Raw genomic sequence first — 23149 nt, forward strand, 5'->3', positions numbered from 1 at the left:
CCCACACAGCAGAGCTTGGCAAGCTCCCTGTGGCGTATTCGATATGCCAAAAACAGTTAACAACAAGTCTCACAATGAAGACGTTATTGGTGCCCGCTCGAGCAAATCGATGAGCAATGGATGGGATGACAGTGCTCCAGTGAGAAGCAGAGAACAGTGCGGCCAGGGCTGACTGCCCTGAGAGCAAGATGAGTTAAGAAGCTCAAGCTGGGGGCTGGAGCGATAGCACAGCGGGTAGAGCATTTGCCTTGCATGCGGCCGACTCAGGTTCAATTCCCAGCATCCCATAGGGTCCCCCGAGCACCGCCAGGAGTGATTCCTGAGTGCAGAGCCAGGAGTAACCCCTGTGCATCGCCGGGTGGGACCCAAAAAGCAAAAATAAATAAATAAATACATAAATAAGCTCAAGCTTGGTAGGTGTGGGCAGGGTCCCCCAAGGCCCTTCGCGTCCACCGGGCTGACCAATGGGAGGGCTTCCTCAGACCCTCCCTGCCCTCTTAGCTGCAGCACAGACCACCAGCCTCCGACTCCTCCCCCCGTGGGACTCTGCTCCTCGTGCCGAGCCCGTGCTGACAGCTCCTGGGAACTGAAGGGGACACGTCAAACGTCTCACGGGGTCCCTCAGCCGGGGCGGGACAGTGACCAGCGCCGAGCTGGCCGTCCCGTGGGCCGGGACCCCACAGCTGCATTCTCATCCTAGGCCATGGCTTTCCTCTGGGCAAGCCCCGTGAGATCGTCCTTTCTGCCCGCTCTCAGGGGCAGGGGGCAGGGTGGCACAGCCAGTGGCGCAGAAGGCTAGCTCTGGCTCCGTGTTCTGAGTTCCGGACTCGGACAGGCGGAGAGAAATGGTGCCAGCCACATGCAAGACCAAGGGCCTTCACCCCGCTCCCAGCTCTCTTGGGCTGGTCTTTCATTCATTCATTCATTCATTCATTCATTCATTTACTTATTTATTAAACGGATTTTATTTGGAGGTTTTGAAGGGAAGGAGGAAGAGAGAGTGGGAGAGAGCAGAGAGTAACATGCTGAAGAGAGAACACTGGCTTCTCCAAGGGTGGAGAGAACCCCACACACACCCCAGCAGTAGACACGGAAGCATGCAAGTCCACATCACAAGAGGGGAGATGCGGGCGACACATTTGCTCAGCCACATGGGCACAGGCAGCACCTGGGCTCGGGCAGCCTATGCGCCTCCTTTACTTATTTATTTAAAATATCCAATGAGGAGAACGTTGGCGATTTCATATGAATCTATTTCTTTGTTTGTTTGTCTCATTGCTTTTGTTTCGGGGGCCACTCTTGGTGGTGCTCAGGGCTTACCCGAGCTCTGCAATCAGGAATCACTCCTGGTGGGGGGGGGACTCAGAAGACCTTGTGGGTGCCGGGGATTGGACCTGGGTCTGCTGCGTCCGACGCAGGTGCCCTACCTACTGTGCCATCCCTCCGAGCCCTGGCCCTGTGTTCCTAAACACTCACCCACGTCCTTCCTCTGTAGTTCATTCGCTTCCTCTCTGCCCAGTTCCCAGGAGGGAGCCAATGATACCGACACCCCATCGTACTTCAAGACAAAACAAAACAAACCTTGGCACATTTTTTGGTAACATGCTCGATCACAGCTCTTAATGTACTTCCTGACTCGCCTAACTACAGATAACCCGTCCTGGGCAGGAGCCAACGCATCCTTTTGTTTTGGTCTCCAGCCTTGAGCCAAACAGCTGGCCTTCGGAGCCATCGAGAAATCGAATGACTGGAGGTGTGAAGGGCCTTGCCAATTCTAGCCTCGTTACAAATAGTGTTGTGTCCACCCCGATTTTCTCCAGGGGGTTTCGTCTGCCCCTTGGTGAGGCTGAAAGTCCCTGCAGAGGAGGAGCCAGCTCTGTCTTGGGGATTCAGCTCTCCCCGCCACCCCCCACGACCCCCCCGCGCCCCCCCCCCCGCACTTCCTGGTGCTGTTCAAATGGACTCAGCTGGCGGCCATGCACCTGGTCACTTGGCCATGCGTTTCCTGGAACACCACTGACCGTCTGTGCCGCTGGCAGGAGCGGCTCCAGGTGACGGGCCGGATGTGTGAACAGCCCTGATCTCTTCCAAGGCCTGCCCAGAGGGCCCCCTCACTGGTTTGCCAATCCCTGGCATGATCTCCCCATGGGCAATCAGAAGCAAGACTTGGAACCTTCCAGCCATCCAGCTGCGAGAGGACAAGGCTGGGCCAATGCCACAGGCGGGGCACCCAACACCCACCCCTTCCTGCTCACTGGGAGACTAGTTTGTGCAGCTAGGGGGTCCTTCTAGGGCTGGGGGGGGGGCGGGCAGGAGAAGCTGAGAAGGCATCAGGGAGGGCTCGAGTCACCGGCAAGAAGGAGCCTCTGGACCTTGAACACGGCGGCTGGTGGGAAAGTGGGCAGCTCTCCCTGTCTTGCCTGCGAACCTTCGACCTTTGTTTTCTGACCCAGCAGGCTCTGCTTCTTCCCGTGTGAAATCCCCTGAGCTGGCTCTTCCTTCCAGAAACCTGCTTCCAGAATCCTGGGGCGCCCCCGTGACCAGGTCCACTTCCTCAGCCTGTTTGTTTGTCTGTTTTTTTCCCCCTCTAGACTGTGTTTGAATGACCTGGAGGAGAAGCGTTTGCCCCTGAGAGACGCTGGACCAGGCTGACTCATCTCCTGTCCCCAAAGGTCCGGCGACTCCGACCAAGAGGCAGAAGGACGAGGAAGGAAGAAAGAGCCTGTAAGGAAGCCGTGCCGTAGACAGACGGGACGGGAGGGGACAGAGCAAAGGGGGGCTCCTCCCGAAACACCCGCCCTGCCACCGAAGGGGCGAGCCAGCACAGCCCCTAGCAGGCCGGGCGGGAAGGAAGTGACGTCTAGGGCCTCGGGGAGCGACTTCCGGTCACTTGAGAGTGACAAACACTCGTGGTGGCCAGGCAAGCTCCCGACTCACGGACAACTGGGCGTGCCCGGCCAGTGCATTTCACTAGCTCCAAGATGAAGACGCCCTGGGAAACTGGGGGCCGGGTCCCTCGTTCGAGAGAGATGCGGAGGACGAATACCCTCGCCCAGGTATAGAGCGACAAGCACCAGGAGGCTCCTGGAAAATGCCTCCGGGCCCAAGGGAATGCCAGGTGCCCGAAAGCCCGACCCGGAGCCAGACGGCTGCCAGGACAGGCCGCAGCTGACGTGAAGTTTCGACTAGGCCTGAGGTTCTGCTCCCCATAAACCAAATTTGCCCAAAGAAGGAACTGCTAGGTCACCTGACTGGTCATGAGGGGTCACTATGTCCATTTTTTTTTCTGCTTTATTTTTGGGTGGGTGGGGGTCACACTTGGCTGTGTACAGGGACTGCTCCTGGCTCTGCACTCAGGAATCACTCCTGGCAGTGCTCAGGGGACCATATGGGATGCTGGGGATCGAACCCAGGTCTGCTGCATGCAAGGCAAATGCCCTCCCCGCTGTACTATCGCTCCAACCCCACTTTTTGAACAACCACAAACTGTTACCATGTCCATTTTTTTGGAAGGACCAGAAACTGACCAACTGCTATCTAATATTGACTAACCGCTGACGACTGTGGCTGGGTCACTGCTCTCATAGTGCTTGCTCAACTTGGGACCTGTACAAACTGCTTGCACTGGGAGGTCGGGGTCGCCATCAAGAGCCCACCCTGGGGTGAGATAGTTGACCCCGGTTCACTGGAATGAAACTCCTTTGCACTGGCATCACTGTCTCTCTGACTCTGTGTCCCTTCACGCCGTGACCCAAAAACCCGGGTACAACGGGCATCGGAGCCGCCGGACGAGGGGCTGCCTGCGTCCGCGTGCTTCTGCAGCCCTGCACCTACGTGTCCCCTGAGCTGGGCCAGGCTCCAGCTTCCCTGCTGTCACTTCCCTGTGTGACTCCGCAGAGGGGGCCAAGGACGGTGGGAACGCGGCCCAGGGGAGGACGTCTGAGGGGCTGTCTCTGGGCTCAGTCAGGACGAGAGGTGCTCGCACATCGCCGGGCACGGAGAAGTCACAGGTGCGGGGGTGGGGAGGGGTGGGGTTTCTGCGTGTCCCCTGCTGACCCCCAGGCTCAGGAGCACACAGGGAGAAAACGAGCCCAGGCAGCACGGTGACCGCCCGCCCCCAGCCCAGAGAGCGGGTCAGCCTCACGGAGGCTTCAAACAGTCGAACGTGGAGCTGGAGAGACGGCACAGCGGGGAGGCGCTTGCCTCACACACAGCTGACCTGGGTTCGGTCCCTGGCACCTCATACAGTTCCCCGAGCCCCTCCAGGAGTGACCCCTGAACTAGCCATGAGTAACGCTGCCAAAAACAAACCAAAGAATCTCCAAACAACAACAACAATGACGACAACATTTCAGTATCACTTTGAGACCATTTCTCTGAACTCTGCCCGCAATGACCTTGGTACCCAGGTCCATCCCGATGTTTGGCCCTTCTCACTGAGAAACGTCCACACTAGTGTGGAAAACAGCCTGTGATCTTGGACAACCAAGGAAACGTGTGTCGATGTTTATCGAAGACTGCCCGTAGGGGGTATCCCGCCCTCCTAAGAAGAGGCCCTGAGAGGGGTCCTTGTTCAGGATGGAGCCCCCGAATAATGATGTCCCTCCCACAAACCCTCGTCACCCATCGGACACCAGCTCCAGGTGAGAAACGAGCTTGCTAGGGTCCCTGGCATCACTCGCTTTAGCCAAGGCTCCTGCCGTGCCCACTGCAGCAGCAGGACGTTTGAGAACCTTCTTTCACACATCCCGGGGGGAGATGGGGGTTCTTTCTTGGGGGGGGGGGCCACACCCGGCGATGCTCAGGGCCCGCTTCTGGCTCTGCACTCAGTCATCATGCCTGGAGGTGCTCGAGGGAACCAACAAGATGCCAAGGATGGAATCTGGGTGGGTCGCGTGCAGGGAAGGTGGGCTCTCACCAAGGGAAGGAGTGCCCGGGGAGCCGGATGTGACCGAGTCCTGGGAAATGAAGCCATCGACGGCGTTGGCCCTCAGTGCCCCCGAGTTCTCCGTCTCCTCCACCCTCAAGCCTCTCATCTGCCTCATCACCTGGAGGCTGGGCACAGAGGACTGAGCCCTGCTCCGTCTGGGCTGAGCGCGAGACGCCGCATCTCTCCCCAGCTCTGCCCTGCTGGGGACCACCCTGGAGAAACAGACTCGGTTGCCCAAATCCTCACGTCATGAGTCTTTTCTCTTCATTCAGTCGGAGGCTTCCAAGCCACGGGATGTGTTTAAGAGTCAGCGGGGTGAATGTGGAGGGGCGACTGGCCCAGCCCCCCGCCACGGCCCCTGCCTGACCGGCTACCCAGGTGGCTCTGACATATGTGCGGGGACCCCGACCTGTGTCTCCGGGGATTTTAGAGAAAAGGAGAAACATTTCCTTAGATGTGCTCTCAGCACTTCCGCAGGTAGACCGCACTTTCTTCCACTATCAGACATCGAGTTGGCAAATCTGGCCTTGGTTTGGCCACTTTTCCAGCCTTCAGAACCTAACTCACGGGGGCCGGAGCGATAGCACAGCGGGGAGGGCGTTTGCCTTGCACGCGGCCGACCTGAGTTCAATTCCCAGCATCCCGTAGGGTCCCCTGAGCACCGCCAGGAGTAGTTCCTGAGTGCAGAGCCAGGAGGAACCCCTGAGCATCGCCGGGTGTGACCCAAAAAAGCAAAACTAACTAAATAAATAAAAAATAAAACCTAATTCACGTCTGCTCCTACCTCTCTGCCAAACTCTTCGGGGCGGGGGGCGGGGGGACAGGTGAAGCAGGTACAGGCAGATCCAGGGCATAATCCCGGGGGTAGAGGTGGGGGGAGGGGGTCTGACCCAGAGCTCCCCTCCAGAGAGAAGGACCCGCACACTCGGCGTGGCATGGCAACCTCTCCAGACTCAGGCACGGCAGTCTGTAGCCTCGGAGCCCGAGAACGTGCCTTTACTGGGAGAGGGGCTCCGGAGGGAGATAAATGACGATGGCCCTCACTCGGGAGCAACGAGAAGACTGGGATGCGGAGGGGAAGAGGTGAGGACGCGGAGAAAAGGCTGACACCAGCACGTCAAAGGGGGGGAGGAAGCTTCGGCCTCGCTCACCTGGCCCAGACCTTAACCTCCAGCTTCCAGCGGTGGGAGAAGATTACATTTCTGCAAGCATGAATCACCCACCTGTGCTACTGGATTCCACCGGCCCGGGATGACGTCTACACTGCCTTCCCCATCCCCAAGACCTGCCCTGGGTGGCCTCAGTGAGCCTTGGTCTGGGAGGCTCCCCAGTGAGGTGTGGGAGAAACAGCAAACTCCCTGCAGATGTAGCGGACAGGAGGTGGCCACAGCCCCCCCCCTGCCCCCCGACACCGAGATTCCTGCTCTGAATGATCCACGGATCCCCGTCTCTTCCAGGTTGTTCATGCTTTTGTGGCTACACTTATTTATTTATTTATTTTTGGCTCATACGCCAGCATCGAACGAATTCATGCGAGAATATTTGCATGGTGAATGCCTAATGCTTTCATACATGTCTGAAAGTTGAGCTTCTCTGAAGGGTTATTATGCTAGCGTCTTAAGTACAGAGGTATTTGCATTCAGGCACAGATGTTGCAGGAAAATGTTGTTTGTATATTTAATTCTCATAAATCAAATCATGTTTTAATTGTACAGGGGATTTCCATATTTAAAGGCGCCCTGAAGTGAATTACCATTGTGTAAATGCATTCTGTAAATTTTGATTTCGAACTGGTTTTTAATTTTAATTTGGGGGGAGGGCTTCTGGGCTACACCCGGCATTTTTTGGGGGGCCCCTCCTGTCTCTGTGTTCTGGGGTGCTCCTAGCAGTGCTCAGGGAACCATGGGGGCTGGGGGGGGTGAACCAGGATGGGCTAGCTACATGCAGAAGCAAGTGCCTTACCCACCCGTGCTATCTCTCCAGCCCTTTTCATCTTCTCTAAAGAGAACGACATCGCGTCTTGATTCTTATACTTTTCATTTTAAATGCTGACCTAATTTCAGACTGTACAAAAAAAATAGCTGCACGAATACTGCAAAGAATCTGGGTACCGTCTTCTCCTCAGATATTGTTTAAGAAGATGAACAGCTCACTTGGACCATTTTTCTACTTCTGGCTGCAAAAATCGAGCTTTTACGCAAACAGGCAATGGACTCAATCTGACGCCCACCCTACCGGCAGTTGCAACCACAAACGTGGCTTACAGAGCAGTTGGCAGGGGTCGGGCGACTCTGCCTCGAGCCTCACTGTGATTATCCCTTGCCAGAACTGTGCCCGGGTGGGAGGGGTCGTCCCCCACCCCCACCCCCAGCTCTAAATGGGCTCTAGAGACTCTTTGTAATGAACAGAAATGGTCTCAGGGAAGAGCACCAGCGTCTCCCCGGGGAGCAGGGGCAGCGTCTGGAACAGGGGTCACTTTAGTAGGGTTCCCCCACCTCTCACTTCATCTCGTTAGCCGCGAACAGCCAAAGATGTTTTAAGATAGGGTTTACCAACTGGCCCACGCGCCTGTGTGTGCGCGTGTGTGTGCGCATGCGCATGTGCGTGTGTTCCCATTCCTTGCTGATAGAGGTAATGAAATTGGTGGGATTTGTGAAACGTCACTAATTCCAGCCACGACAACGCCGAGAAAGTCAGTTGCGGGTCCTCAGTACGTGACCTCCGGAGATCTGGGGGCTAATGTGTAGAGAACACGGCAGGGAGTCAGGATTTTCTCATTCAAGTTGGCAGGGCCCCACTTAGACCCGATTCGAATGCATATTGTGTTGACCACACCCAGTGGTCCTAAGGGGGCGACTCCTGGCTGTGTGCTCCACGGCCACTCCCGGCAGTGCTGTGGAACCTTCCCGGGGTGGGCCCCATGCAAGGCCATCAACCGTCCTAACCCCTGTCCTGTCTCTCCAGCCCCTCAGTGCAGATTCTTAGGGATCAGGCGTGGGGCCTGAGGTTCTACCTTTCTAACCAACCGCCCAAGGACCATCCAAGTTCAAAGCCAGCAGCCTGATGCCTTGAGAAGTAGACCAGTCACAGCCATGGCCACTCTGCTCCCCGCATTTCCTTCCTGAGCAGCTAGGCTGCGTCTGCATCATGATCAGAACCGAGAGCTGAGCCAGCGAGCATGAGGCCAGGGCATCACAGCAGGTGTGGAAGCTAATCAGCGAGGACGCTCGGTCCCCAGGTGGTGACATACGCCCCCAACCTAGGGATTGTAAATACCCAGACACCCCTTTGCAGCTGAGCTGCCTCTGCCTCAGCAAACACAGGACTCTCTGGTTAAAGGCGATGATTGGAACTTGAGCATGGAAGAATCTCCGCTAGGCTTTGAAACTCCCCAGTGGAAGCTGGGAAGGGAGGGGTCTGCTACCAAGAAGGACTGAATGGAGCATGGGGAGAGAACGGAGAGAGGGTTCTTACGGCTCCAGGGAGCATCTAGAACACCAGGGGCTGGGCACACTCTTACACTTAGTTTTGTTTTCTGGCTTCTCTTGGGGCTTTGGACAAGTCATCGAGTAACCCCAACCTCCCCTTTGATGACCCTACCTCGGGAAAAAACTCCGTTGAGTACGGACGAGAGGTCTAGCATGAAGGGACAGACAACCAGGTAGCCAGAAGCAATCTCAATAACATCACTCTCAAGAACAACGTGATTCGTTGAAATCTCTAACTAGGACACGTGAACATGGGTGCTGTTTTCCAATTTCTTTAGGAAAGGGATAGCAAAATGGATCAGAACCCCACTTTGGGTTTGGCTACTTACACGGTGCTGAAAGAGTAGAGTTAACGGAGTTAACGGGAGGAATTTTGAGAATGGGAATCAATAACGTTTCGGGGGGGCGGGGCTTAATGTCATGTAACGCATGTCTGGTGTCTGGCATTTCATGGGGAAATGGAGGTTTGAACTGAGTCCTGCCTGGGGGGGAGAAGGCAACACCCCACCCTCTCCCACTGAGATTCTCAGGACACTTGAGTCTGCAATTTCTGCTCAGAAATTGTGATCTAGGAAAATAGGTGTAGACTACAAGACTCTGCAAAGTGCCTTAAACACTGTCTCTTTCCAGGGAGAAGAAATGAGACCTGACAAGACCCCCCAAATCTTCTGGGAAGCCCCCCTCCCCTCCCCAGGGCCCTGGCTTACTTTCACTTGTGGTTACAAGCTGTATTTTATGCAAAGCCCGTGGATTTGTGGAGTTGGGCCCAAAAGTCATCTCAGCTTGAGTCATCGTGAGTTTGCATTCTAACCACCTTAGGTGTTAACATCCTGGCCCCGCACTTTTGGTACGAGTAGAAAATAGATTTCCTCCTTGGAATGCTCGAAGACTAATCAGATACAATTATTTAAATATGCCTCCTACACCACCCTCCCCCCACATACTTATGGACTGGAATAGAATGTGTCACTCCATAAAAATTGTTTTCGAGATGACAGAGCTAATGTAGAGGGGTCTGATCTTTAGAGTAATGCATGTACATCAAACAAACAGTACGAATTGGCAGATAGGTCCGTTTTTTTTTCCCCAGAAAAAAAAACTGATATTGGGGAGTTTGCGTTCTAAAAATGATACTGGGTTTAATACAAAAATAAGTGTGTATTGATTACCCCTTGCATTCTATTTTAATGTAAAACCCATTCACTTATTCTTTCTCTTTCAAAAAAATCTAAAAGAAAACAACCAAAACCCAGTTCATTGACATTGTTCTCCGACTAATCCTTGTTTAGTTTCCATAATGGTATACAGTTTAATGAAAATCTCATTAGAATGTAGCATAAGGCATAATTAATTCTGGCTGATTCTTTGGGTACGAGAGTTAAGGCAGCTGCTGCCTCCCATTTCCCCCTGGTTTTATTAATTTTTCATAAACCAATATTTTGACCGTAATGGGCTGTAACTGTTCCGTAGAAGTTCTAGAAATGCATTAACTGTCATCAATGCACTTAATCGAAGCAGGATTTTGCCACTTCTCTGCGCTCTTCAGCACCACATTTTAAAACAACGGGACGGCTCTGCTTCCTACTTGGAGAATGAGTGTCTACACAGACTGAACGGAGAGGGCAGGAAACAATATTTGTACAATTTGTCTCTATTTACCCAACAACTTAATTGGCCGAGCTAATAGCAGTGATCTCTGCGTTTTCGCAGAAGCCTGAGAACGCGGGAAGCTCATCTTCAGAAGGAAACGTCGTCCAACAGAAGAACGACGCAGGCGGCAAGGTCAAGAGGAAACTAAAAAGCCTTCCGTCTGGACTCTAGGCTGCTCTGCGTGCTAGGGAGAGCCGGGGAGGGGGCAGGGGACCAGGAGGTGACTCTGACGAGGGTCTGGGTATGAGGTCGGCCAGGGGCCTGTGAGTGATGGTTGGTCTGGTGACACTTCCTTCAGCTCTTCTGGTCTTAACCTGCAAATCCACGACAGGCCTGGAGATTGGAGACTGGTGTCTGGCTCCAAGGGTGACTCACCGTGAGTCCTTGCTTGCTTTGTTTTGTTTGTGTCTTCCGTGTTGGAGGTGTGGGAGCGGCCCTTGGTCCTTGATCCTTGAGCCTTCGGGGGCTACTCCGTGCTCCCAGTGGCTTTGCCACGCAGGGCGTCAAACCTAGGTGTCCCGCATGCCGGGCCTGCGCGCGGTCCTTGAGTTATGTCTGAGAGACCGTGTTCCTCAGTGGACAACGTCAGCAGCTGCCCCCTAAAACTCAAAGGATAGTTCCAGAATCCTGACCTAGAATGGCTCCTGATCCCACGGGAGCAAGAGTCCTCAGCCTTTGGGAAGACCTGATTTGGCTCCCAAGTGCCCATCTCGGGGAAGGTGAAGTGCGTGACTCGGTGTCGCCTTCAGTCTGACTGTCGGCTGATTTCTCACTGGAGTCCAAAGTGAGTGAACTCGAGAGACTTCTCTGGATCCCTGCAGACTTCCTGGGTCAGCGAGCGTGAGCCGCCTTCTCGGAAACCCTCCTGAGCCCCCAGGTTCCCCTCAGAAGCCACAGAGGTTCGCTGCGCTTCAGGCGGGATCCGATTTCTGCTGGAGTTTGTTTTCCCAAGTCCTCTCCTTCCTGCCTGATGCAGGGGTGAGGGTCAGCTGCCGCGGGCCCCAGAGCAAGGGAGCCTCGGAGCTTCACTCTGGCCCAGGCCTGCCTGGGAGAGGGCGGGGCCGGGCTCAGGGCCAGGCTCCCTCTCCAGCCCTTTCTCAGGGAGTCACCGAGTGACGACCTGCGGCCCCGGGAACACTGGAAATCTGTCACCGTCCCCAAGGCCCACTGCTCCGGAGGAGGGAAACCCCCAAAGGATGCCCGCGCCACCTAACTTCCTACACGGGGCCCTGGCGGGGGGCCACGGCTTCATCTTTTTACTAGATGGCTTCTTAAAAATGGCGTGCAGTGTGCGTGCCAGTGTCCGTGACTGAGGCGGGGCTGGACTCAGGGCACACACGCGTTGCTGTGTGACCCACGGCCACGTTCCGACTGGACGGACAGAGCCAAGTCGTTTAGCAGAGGAACTGTGGCACCCAGAGCTGGAAAGACTTCCTGTCTGAGTGTGGCCCTTTCCGGAACAGCCTCACTTGTCGCTCAGAGAGAGAGACAGAGACAGAGACAGAGACAGAGACAGAGACAGAGAGGGAGGGAGGGAGGGAGGGAAGGAGGGAGGGAGGGAGAGAGAGGAGAGAGAGGGAGGAATGGAAGGAAGGAGGGAGAGATAGAGGAGAGACATAGGAGAGAGAGGGAGAAAGAGGGAGACTGGGAGGGAGAGAGGGAGGGAAAAAGAGAGAAGGAGAGAGAAAGAGGGAGGGAGAGTGGGAGAGAGGGAGGGAGAGAGGAAGAGAGAGGGAGGAAGAGAGAGGAGAGAGAGAGGAAGAGAGGGAAGGAGGGAAAGGGAGGAAGGGAGAGAGGGAGAGGAGGGAGAGAGAGAGGGAGAATGGGAGGGAGAGATGGACAGAGAGGGAGGGAGGGAGGGAGGGAGGGAGAGAAGGAAAGAGAGGGAGGGATGGAAGGAAGGAGGGAGAGGAGAGAGGGAGAGAGGGAGGAAGACTGGGAGGGAGAGAGGGAGGGAAGGAGAGAGAAGGAGGGAGAGAGAGAGGAAAGAGGGCAAGAGGACAAGAGAGAGGGAAAATGGGAGGGAGAGATGGAAAGAGAGGGAGGGAGAGAGAAAAGGAGAGAGAGGGAGGGAGGGAGAGAGAGGGAGAGAGAGGAAGGGAGAGAGAGGAAGGGAGAGAGAGGGAGAGAGGGAGGGAGAGGGAATTTAGAAAGAAGGAGAGAGAGAGGGAGGGAGAGAGAGGGAGAGGAGGGAGAGAGAGAGGGAGAGAGAGAGGGGGAGGGAGAGAGGGGGGGAGGGAGGGAGACAGGGAAGGAGAGGGAATTTAGAAAGAAGGAGAGAGAGAGGGAGGGAGAGAGAGGGAGAGGAAGGAGAGAGAGAGGGAAAGAGAGAGGGAGCGAGAGAGAGGGAGGGAGAGAGGGGGAGAGAGAGGGAGGGAGAGAGAGGAAGGGAAAGAAGGAGGGAGGGAGAGAGAGGGAGGGAGGGAGAGAGAGAGGGAGAGAGAGAGGGAGAAGGAGGGAGAGAGGGAGGGAGAGAGGGAGAGAGACGGAGAGGGAGGGAGAGAGAGGGAGGGAGGAAGGAAGAGAGAGAGGGAGGAAGAGAGAGAGGAAGGGAGAGAGGGAGAGAGAGGGAGGGAGGGAGAGAGGGAGGGGGAGAGAGAGGGAGGGAGGGAGGGAGGGAGGGAGGGAGACAGAGAGAGGGAGAGAGAGAGGGAGGGAGGGAGGGAGGGAGCAGGAGTTTAGAAAGAAGGCTGTCACACAGCCTGTCCCCTTCCCTAACTGAATCTGGCTTGACCATTTCCGAGCCTCAGCCCCAGGCCCGTATCCTTCACTACATCCCCAACCAACATCCTCGCTCGTCCACACCTCCCCTCTAGTCTCGTGACCTCAGACCTCAGCTTGTCCTAACCCCCTTCCCTGGTGTAGCCGGGGCCGGCCAGCAGGGGCCTGCCTGACCTTGCACCTGTCCCCAGAGCCCTGGCTTGAGAGGGGCCCTGGGCCAGCGCCCGCCCGGGAGAGGAGCCGAGTCTCGGCCACACAGAAGCAGCGGGAACCTGAGAGACCCGTGGCGGCGGTGCTGGGCGGGGTTGTCATCTAGAGGCAATGTTGGTGACTCCCTGCAACCCTGACCCCAGCTGCAGGCACAGACGGCAGAGACCCCTGCCCTCGGGAGGCCCTCGCCTGGTCTCTCCCCACTGCCTGCACGACCCCCTTCCGGCCGCGCTCGCCGGGGTCGGCCCCCCTGTGCGTGCTGGGGCAGGGCCGCTGCGGGAAACGGCCTTGCTGAACCCCACACATTTCCAGGCACCCCAGGGCCTGATGGCAGGGCCGGGGGGAGGGCAAGGCCTGGGCGGCACACGCCTCGGGTCTGCCGTATGGAATCAAAATAAAATCTCCCTCCGCAGTCACACGAATCCCCCAGGAGCACCGGAAGAGGGAGCACCTACGCGCGTGTCTCCGTTTGTCCCTTCGCCCGTGTGGATTGTGACCGTGGCTTGGGTAGGGGTACCGGGGAGTGCAGATACCCGGGGCCTCCGTGCCCCTAATAGGGAGGCTCTGGGAGGACACGGGCCTTCTAGTCCCCGCGGGACCAACAGACTGGACAGAACCTTCCTCGCTGGGGATGAGGGGGAGGGGAGCACTGCCTGAGCACTGCAGATCTCTGCTGCATCCTTGGCCTCCGCCCACTAGGTGGCAGTAGGAAGCAGCCCTCCTCCTCCATGAGGCGCTCCGCCACGTATTCCGGAAGTGGCCACATTCCCTTGGGAAGCCAAGTCATTCCCAGTTCTGCACCGTTAACCCAGGATACTGAGTGTGCATGGAAGTTAAAGGCAGAGAGAGAGAGAGGAAGAGGGGGGGAAGAGAGAGAGAGAGAGAGAGAGAGGAGAGAGAGAGGAGGGAGAGAGAGGGAGAGAGGGAGAGAGAGAGGGAGGGAGGGAGAGAGAGAGGGAGGGAGGGAGAGAGAGAGACAGAGACAGAGACAGAGAGACAGAGAGAGAGCGAGGGCGGACTTTGGCATCACAAAGACAGTGGTTTGGGTTTGGTTCTTAGACGTCTTGAGTGAGAATCGAGGGTCAACTTCACGCAGTACAACCTTCACAGACCTGCCCCCAAAGAGAGCGGAATCGGAATTTCTCTTGCAAAGTAGCGACTTCCGGAGACCTGGGAAGGCCCCCACAGACCTTGGCCTGCCCCAGGGAAAATGAGATGCTCGGGTGCTCGAAGCACGCCATCAGAGTCGCTGGCTGGAGAAAAGTCCAAGGGCGTGCTCCAGGCTACTCCTCCCAAGGGAACTGCCCTGGAGCACTGTTGCACGGTCATCCCGTTGCTCATCGATTGACTCAAGCAGGCACCAGTGACGTCCCCACTGTGAGACTTGTTGTGACTGTTTTTGGCATATCGGATATGCCACAGGGAGCTTGCCAGGCTCTGCCGTGTGGGTGGAGGTAGCTGGCCGGGCTCTCCAAGAGGGACGGAGGAATCGAACCCGGGTCGGCAGCGTGCAAGGCAAACGCCCTACCCACTGTGCTATCGCTCCAGTCCTAAGGGAACTGCAAGTGATTAAAAACAAACAAAAACAAAAAACAAAAAAGAACCCTGGTCTGGTCTTGAAGGGGACCACAAGGCCCTCTGAATAATCAGCCGACTATTACATATTCTATCATGAGGATAGCGCCGTAACATTTCTCTGAGGCTTTGAGGTCATGCCACGGGGGTCCCCCCAGTGTCTGGGGCCCCCCAGCCTGTGCCGGAGTCGGTTTACTTCAGATGGTGCTTATTTGAATTGCTTGATCAACTGATGAAAGCTTTCTAGAACATTCCTTGTGACACGTAGCCAACGCCAGGTGTTCGAATCCGGGCCAGGCTCTCAACTCTGCTTCTGGGGGCTGCTCCCGGAGCCAGGGGCTGTGCAACGCAAAGCAAATGGGTGGATTCAAGTAGCTCCACTTTCCCGGGCCCCTCGGCAAGTTCTGATCCTGCTGGAGCACGCTACCCCCGGGTGGCCGACTCGAGAGGGTCCCTCTGCGGGACCGTGAAGGACACGCTGAAAGTTAAGGCCGAATGATGGAATGGAATCTGATCAGCCCAATAAAGGTCAGGAAACGGGTGTCCGGCAGTCCCATTGTTGTCACAAGTTCTGGACAGTGTGACCAGGTTTTGCTTTTTTAAATTTTATTTATTTATTTATTTATTTATTTATTTATTTATATATGTTTTTTGGGTCCCACCCGGCAATGCACAGGGGTCCCTTCCTGGCTCATGCACTCAGGAATCACCCCTGGCGGTGCTCAGGGGACCCTATGGGATGCTGGGAATCGAACCCGGGTCGGCCGCGTGCAAGGCAAACGCCCTCCCCGCTGTGCTATTGCTCCAGCCTCCCCCCCTTTTTTTTTTAATTTTTTTCTTAAAGATGCCACGGCTGGCAGTGAAAGGGTGGCAGGAAGGGAGTTGAGAAGAAGCTGACCCAGGAGTGTGGCTAGAGGACATTCTCCTCACTCTCTGGGTTCAGTGGAAGGCGGGTGGGGGGGACAGAGAGGAGAGAGAGCTAGAGCTGCTGTCTGGGGGTGGGGAAGCCTGATTCTTAGATGAATTATGGTGTATGACGACCCAAGGCCCCGAGAAAACCAATACCGCTGTACAGGTAATCCAAGGTCAAATCCAGCCGCCCTGCTGAAGTAAGCAGCCACAGGGCTCTCCTCCCTCTGCCTTCTCTGCCGTCCACACTGCCCCGAGAAGCCAAATCCTCCTCCCAACACCTGCCCGAGGCTCAGGTCACGGAGCGTGTGGCCGGTTCCTTCCACGCGGACACAATAGCAAGGACCTGGCACCCTTCTCTCTTTTTTTTTTTCCACTTTTCTTTCCAGCCTGTTCATTACCTGGGCTTATCCGATCTGATCCTCCCTATAACTCCGAGATAAGCTACTTTCCAGACCTGAGCACCATGCGAAAGTGTCCGGGCAGAGAGGCATGGCCTTCCCCCGGAGCCTGCCTTCCGTCCCTCTCCTGGAACCAGAACCTGTGATGCTCAGGTGAAATACCCACTCAAGATCCCCCTGCCACTGGCCCGCAATGAGTGAATCCTACTGGCGTCCCCAAAGATGGGGGTCAGCATCTCCACCAAGGCTTTCAAGTGGAGGGGCTGGAGCAGGGGTAGAGCTTGCTTTGCGTGTGGAAGACCCAGCTTGGATCCGCAGCGTCCCAGATGGACCCCCAAGCCCCACCGGGAGGGATTCCTGAGCACAGAGCTCGGGGTACTGCCCTGAGCATCACTGGCTGTCGCCCCCAAACAAACACAAAACCCATGTTATGGTATAGGTAATCCAAGGTCAAATGCAGCTGCCCTTCTGAAATAAGCAATCACAGGTCTCTTCGAGGGGATTCACTTAATAATGTGACTTTACCTCGGACTCTCAGAGAAACCTCTGCCGTCAGCCCCGATCGTCCGAGGGCTTTGAGGGGTCACTCCCTTCTATCCACAGAGGGGACGGAACTGAACTCCAATGCCCTGTGCTTTTGCGGGCAGAGCTGACCTCTGGACATGGGGGTGGGTTCTCTGTGTACCCGTGGCTTGTGCATCCGATGAGTCCTGCTAAGCGTCACCCCCTGCCACTTCACTGTCACTGTCACTGTCATCCCGTTGTTCACCGATTTGCGGGCACCAGTAACATCTCCATTCTTCCCAGCCCTGAGATTTTAGCAGCCTCTCCTCTCTCGTCTTTCCCAATGACTGGAGGCTCTTTCAGGGTCAAGGGAAGGAGCCCTGTCATTGTTACTGTGTTTGGCACAGAGAATACGCCACGGGGCGCGTCACTAGTGGCATATTTCATCCCAGCAACGAGCTGACATGTATGATCCAGCGTGGGGGCATGCAATGCTGTGTTCTGGCCCCTGACACGGCATCGGGGACAGGTGAATCGGCCGTTTGTGCTGACAACAGCATAGAACCTTCCTATCTGCCTTCGCTTTTTATGAAGAATCAGAGGTGCTTTCCATCGGCGGGGTAAATAGCATGATGACCCCTCCGAGACTTCACTTTGGGGGAAATGTCTCATCGAGATTCTTAGAGAAAACATTCCTTTTCATTTTGGGTTCTGTTTTGGTTTGTTTTGGGTTGGGGGGGCCACCCCCAGCAGTGCTCCAGGGACCCCCTGATGCCAATGGTCTAACCCAGGACTCTCACAGGCAAAGCCCTGCAGTCCTTTGAGTCCTTCGCTAACGACATGCAATGACTTACGACCCACGTCCGAGAGTAGATTTGTAGGTCTTCCTCTCCGTGGGGCTTTCCATTTTAATTAAACTCCAAACCGGAAAGGCCACAGATAACCAGCTAAAGTGCAGGAGAACCCACCTGGATATTCTCTTTTTTTTTTTCCCTTTTAATATTGACTTATCAATTATGACGCTTGAGAATTAGCCTTGAGGAATCTGAAGATGATTAGACTTAGGGAAAATAATCAATGCTGTTTAGCTGTATAGGAAAACAGCCCTTGTCTTGGGGGAACGTTCATTTACATCGGTGGGACATGCTGATTTATGTCTCTCTGCCTTTGAACGTAGAAAGCAACAGGGCAGGGGAGGGACTCTCACAGGTTGGTTCCATGCGATGGGGGTTACGAAACAAACCTACCCCACGAGCTTTCACTACACTCGCCCCCCCCCCCCCAGGAACGAGTGTTTGAGGGAGCGGCCGTGTCATCATCTATCAAAGCAAATTAATACTGTTCGGCTCGTAATTAAAGATCCTCATTAAAAGGTGTCTGTGCACCCCAGCCTGCTTTAGCAATAAAACGCTCTCAGGGCGGCGAGAGGTTATAGACAAAAATCAATAAACTGCCATTTTATAATTAAAAGGGAAAATAAATGTGAAGGAAAAGTCCACTAAATTAGGAAAATTACCCTTAGTAGAGATTGGAATTATTGATTTTAATTTACAAAATATGTGAACTTTTCATGGCCCGTTCTGAGGGCCAATGGGAGGCAGGATTATTAACTCTGCAGAGAAACTTCAGAAAATCCGTCATTAGTCTCAGGGAATATCCCACTTGTCATGAACACAAGATTTTATACAGAGTGGCAACTAATAAGTCAGGCTTTTTACTTCGGGCTCAGACAGAGCTGGCCTGCTAAGTATCCAGGATAAATCAGTCACTGCCGGCTCTGATTTTGCTTAGAGCCACACACAGAAATGTAAAGGAAAAAAAAATCCACAGCATTTTTGTTGTTGCAGTCAAATTTTTAAATGCCCCTTACATTCTTAGTCAGGGATATTTAAATGGAATGGCATTAGCAATTCTAGCTAGATAGGAAAGAGATTTCATTATATATCCTTGCATATGATCTATTCCATCATCTACCGGTGCCTGAAAACATCAGTAATTAAGATGGGGGCTGGGGCGGGGTCCTCTCTGTCAAAGCGTCAGCACATTTCAAAGGAATTGTTTCAGAAAGGCAAATGCCATGCTGTCCCACAATTCCGAATATTCACAATTCCGAATATTCAGAATCCAGCCCACTTACTCTAGACCCTAGACCGACATACCTAATCCAGAACGCCCAGCTATCCCAACGGAAAACAAATGTTCAGATGCCTCAAGCAGCAGTTGTCTGTGCCCACTGTTATTTATTTTCAGATTTAAGATTTTTTTTTGTTTTTGCAGCTCCTAAGGAGCATTTGTCCCGACTCCTTACGCTTCTCTGAGGCAGCGGGTGTGACCACCCAGCACGGTTATCTTCCGTTCTTTCACTGCGCTGGTCTGGATGTAGAGCAGGAGTAAGAGCTGTGACCGCACAGGGCACGCCGTCAATAAGAATGATGATTTTTAATATTCGTAAATAGGAAACACGGCACGACCCGGCCCGCAAGACCACAGCTCTCTCCGTTTCAAATTCTAGCCGGCTTCTCGCCGACTGTGAAATCTCAGCCCCGAGATGCAAAACTCTTTGTACTGGCAGTTTCCTCATTTGGAAAATTGCCCTGAGGAATTGAATGCATTAATTTAGGTAAAGTGCTTAGAACAACAGCGCCTGACCACGGAGGGGACCGAGGGGACGCAGCAAACGGTAACCTGTTAACCCGTTAGGGGCTGGAGCAACCGAGGGTACGGCGGGAGGGGCCACTTGCCTGGCACGGGGCTGACCTGGGGGGTTAAAGCCCTGGCGTTCCGTAAGGTCCCCCCCCCCCGTACCGCCAGGAGTGACCCCTGAGCTAGAGCCAGGAGTCAGCCCCCACACTGTCAGACATAGCTACCCCCTCCCCAAATAAATAAATAAATAAATAGCCTTTGTCTGACTCAGCTTTCCCCCTGGGACAAGCACCTGAATTCCGAGGCCGTGTGTAGGGCTCAGTGAACGGGTCTCCTGGTCCAACAGCGACACAGATCCGAGGCTTCCCGGGTGCACCCCCCAATCTGGAGGGTTTCTTTTGCCTCGACAGCTCCTAGGTGCCCACCGCTCACCGGGGCCATACAGATGTCCAAGCGAAAGAGCGAGTGGGCTTCGGGGTGCCCAGGGTCCGAGCCAACAGCGACCTGTGTTCAGACCCTCCACCACCACCAGGCTACCCAGCCTCTTCCCGGCCCACACACTGCTCGCTCCCTGCCTCTTCCCCTGCGGACTTCTCACTTCCTGTTTGGGGACCGAGAGCACACGGCGTGATGCTCCCACACTCAGCCTTGCCCTGGGCGGGTTCCCCCGCAGAGGCCGCCTCCTCCCCACGCTGGGGGGGTTGGTCTCTCGGCCTCGGGGTTCCACAGTCCTGAGCAACATATGGTCCTCCCCGCCCCTGAGCATGGGGAGTTACCCAGGCCCGCTGCGGGCGGAGGGCGAGCTTCCTCACGAACCCGGAGAGTCTTCAGACTAAGAGACCCTCAGCTCGGTACAACCAGCTCCTTCCCTCCCCCTCGAGAGCAGAGAGGGGGCAACACTGGCCCTGTGGTTTTCTCGGACCCAACGACGATGTGGAGCTGACAAGCACGCTCCCTGTACGAACCCATTTGACTCTTCCCAGACCTGTGAGCTTGTTACTATTGGTCCTCTCCCATTTAACAGACAAAGACACCAGAGGCACAGAGGGGCTAAGTCACTTGCCTAGAGTCACACAGCTGGTCAAGTCGGAGCTGACGCGTGGGCGGGGTGAATCTAGTGTCCTGACTGCTCACGTTTTTTTTCTGAGTGGCCCCTCTGGAGGGAGGTGCTACCCCTTCCAGTGAAGGCTCTCCTTCCTGAGAATGAACGGCCCCCTTCAAAGCCAACGGTCCTGGATTTAATCCAGGGGCTGCTAAAATCCACACATGCAGAACCACTGTCCGAGCTGCCGAGAAAGCCCCCATCCCCCCACTGTTAGAAGGAACGTCCCAGACTGACCCCTGGTCATCCGGTCATCCGGTGCATCAAAGGGGCTATTTACTGTGCCTGACTGGCTTATCTCTGCCTTGCCCGCCCTCTCGGGCCCAGGCGACTAGCACCCAGAGTGCCTCGCAGGGTGAACACTTACCGTCCCCGGGGCTAGTTCTCGGGCCACTGACCCCCCACATCAAAGTCACCCCGAGAGACGTGAACACCCACGAAGCAAATCTACTAGGGGTCCGGGGGCTGTGGTCTCAGGTGCTCAAAGGGAGACGACGGCTGCCTTGGCCGGGGGAGGAACCAACTAGGCCAGACCTCTGTGCTAATCTCGCCTGAGCCCACCTGCTCTCCACGCGAACCCCCCGACTGCTGGAGGTGGACAGTGAGGCGGGGGAGGAGGGGGCAGCAGGGACACTTCCTTCAAGTCAAGCAGAGCAGAGAGGGCTGGACAGCGAGGGACGCAGCGATCAACCAAGATGACTTGCTTGGGTGTTTGCTTAATTTGCTTATTTTTTTGTTTAAGTTTTCTAAACAATCCCCCCTGCCAGGGAACTGGCATTCACTGGCCAGCTCTCTGCTTTGCCTGGGGAAAATAAAATCATGAGTGCGACCCCCGATGGGAACGTATGACCAGACGCACGCAGGCATATTGAAGGCAGATGTGTCCCGAGTTCTGGGTTCAATATGCAGCTCTACCTACCGAGTCTGGAGGCTTTGGGAAGGCAAAATCAGCACGGACTGGCCCTCAGAAACAGCTGCTGCCCCCCCTAGCCACCCCTCACACTGAAGGGACAAGATTCTTCTCTATATTTCAACGCTTCAGAGACTTTTCGGTTTTGCCCTCAAAAACCATGCAGGACTTGTTAGGATGGGGGTTTGCGTGATTCGGATTTGGCATAGGAAGCCCTCTCTCTCACACTCGACAGCCAAACCACAAGCCCGGAGACCCCCAAGGCGCCATGCAGGGAGAAAGTCTTTACCTGCATAGAATTCAGGACTGTAGACTGCACCCACCACTGGATTCAATTTCCAGCCTGCAAAAACAAACGCACAAAAACTGTATTAGCAGATTGACTGCCTATCAAACGGGTTGGGGTCACCGGGGGGCGGAGAGCTACAGATAGAGAGGCTATTCAGTTTGGGCATGCATACAAAATATTCGAAATCTATACCGATGAAAAAAAGATGTAGGCGCTCCTTAGATTTTCTGCCAATACAAGTTAATCGTATGGAAACTGCTGAGCAGCTTGAGATTCTGAAAACGAGGCGTGGTTCCCTCCCATATCAATATTTCCAGACCCTTTATAACGATTTCAATATTTTTGTCTTCTTTCATGGGCTACTGCTATATAATCCATTACACATGCCTTAGCATTCAGCTCACAAAAAAAAAAAAATTCAGAAAGCTCACATCCACAGAACTCGGAGTAGCAACAAATTCTGGTAATTGTCATTCCTAATTATGGCCCAGAGACTCTGTGGGAACCCAGAACGCTTTCAAATCACCCATCCCCAAAACGGCATCGATCCGCTGGAGACCCAGTGGAGAATAAAATTCGGAGCATTCAGGAACCATAAAAATTCTGAGTCGGTGCACAGTCTCGAAGGTAACTTTGCAGATAACCCAGACCCAAGCGGATAGAATTCTGTCACTTCCCGGATGTTCTGGATGAAGAGCGTCCTGAAGGGCGGCCCTTCCCTCCCTCCAGAAACTTGGACTCGAGCAAAGGGCAGAAGTGAGGCGTGGCAGGGAAAGCAGCATCCCCACGGGGACCCCCCCACCGTGACGATCTGTCACACTGCAGGCGTGGAAACACCAGCTCTGGGGTTCCTATGCAGACGCTCCTATGGGCTCATTGGAAACGGAGTATCTGGGGCTCAGCCCCGTGACCCCCCACAGAGACAACTGGGGAAGACAGTGGGGAGGGGGGTGGGGAAGGCATGCAGAGCTGGAGGGCCGTCTGAGAGGGGGGAGTTCGGCACACCCATCGTCTCCAGCATCCCACCAGTTAGAAAAGCTGTGGTGACCACAGTCAGCTGCTCTGCTCACCCAAGAGCTCTGGACACGGAACGCTGAGAACTTTCTAGAACTTTCTTTTTTCTTTTCTTTCTTTTTTTTTTTTTTTTTGCTTTTTGGGTCACACCCAGCGATGCTCAGGGGTTACTCCTGGCTTTTCACTCAGGAATTACTCCTGGCAGTGCTTGGGGGACCATATGGGATGCCAAGGATCAAACCCGGGTCGGCCGCGTGCAAGGCAAATGCCCTACCCGCTGTGCTATCGCTCCGCCCCCTCTAGAACTTTCTAAGAGCACCTGTTCAGGAGAACTTGCCATTCCACCTCACAGAAGCTACTGACAGTGTCCGAGGCAACAATAGGATGGCCATTTGTACCAAGTCATGTTCCCTTGCCTGCGGGCTGATGACTCTGGTCTCTTGGACCTTTCCAGAACCAACCAGCTCATTCTAGAAGCACCCCACCCATGCTCGGAGGAGCATCTGTGTTCTCCGAGACTGCTCCGCTCCCTTGGCTCCGAACAGCCTTGGGGCTCTGGCGGGGCTGCAGACCCTATGGGCTACTGCAGGGCTCGGGGGTCTCCCCAGCACCCCGTCTTGTCTACGCCCACTGAATCCCCGGGTTCGTCGTCCGCACAGCAGCAGCCGGCCCTGGGCTTGCTCTGTTTGCCGTCTCGGCTCATTCCTAATCTTTTCTGTCACCATTCTCCCGAGTTCCCATGCGCAGTGAGGGGAGCGGGGCTGGGATCCCCCGGGAGTCCCCGGGGTTGATGATGGCATTTG

General features: G+C 55.0%; 1 protein-coding gene across 34 annotated transcripts in view; it reads right to left on the bottom strand.

The window, feature by feature from the left end:
- Nucleotides 1–23149, bottom strand: part of RBFOX1 (RNA binding fox-1 homolog 1) — a 1316266-nt gene that overhangs the window by 78237 nt on the left and 1214880 nt on the right. For all 34 annotated transcript variants that reach the window (XM_055136054.1, XM_055136041.1, XM_055136046.1 and 31 more), the window contains one exon: nt 21333–21386. In XM_055136054.1, coding sequence (XP_054992029.1) covers nt 21333–21386 — 54 coding nt within the window. The remainder of the gene's footprint in view (nt 1–21332; nt 21387–23149) is intronic.

The sequence above is a fragment of the Sorex araneus genome, chromosome 4, assembly GCF_027595985.1.
Source record: "Sorex araneus isolate mSorAra2 chromosome 4, mSorAra2.pri, whole genome shotgun sequence".
In the NCBI taxonomy this organism is placed as follows: Eukaryota; Metazoa; Chordata; class Mammalia; order Eulipotyphla; family Soricidae; genus Sorex; species Sorex araneus.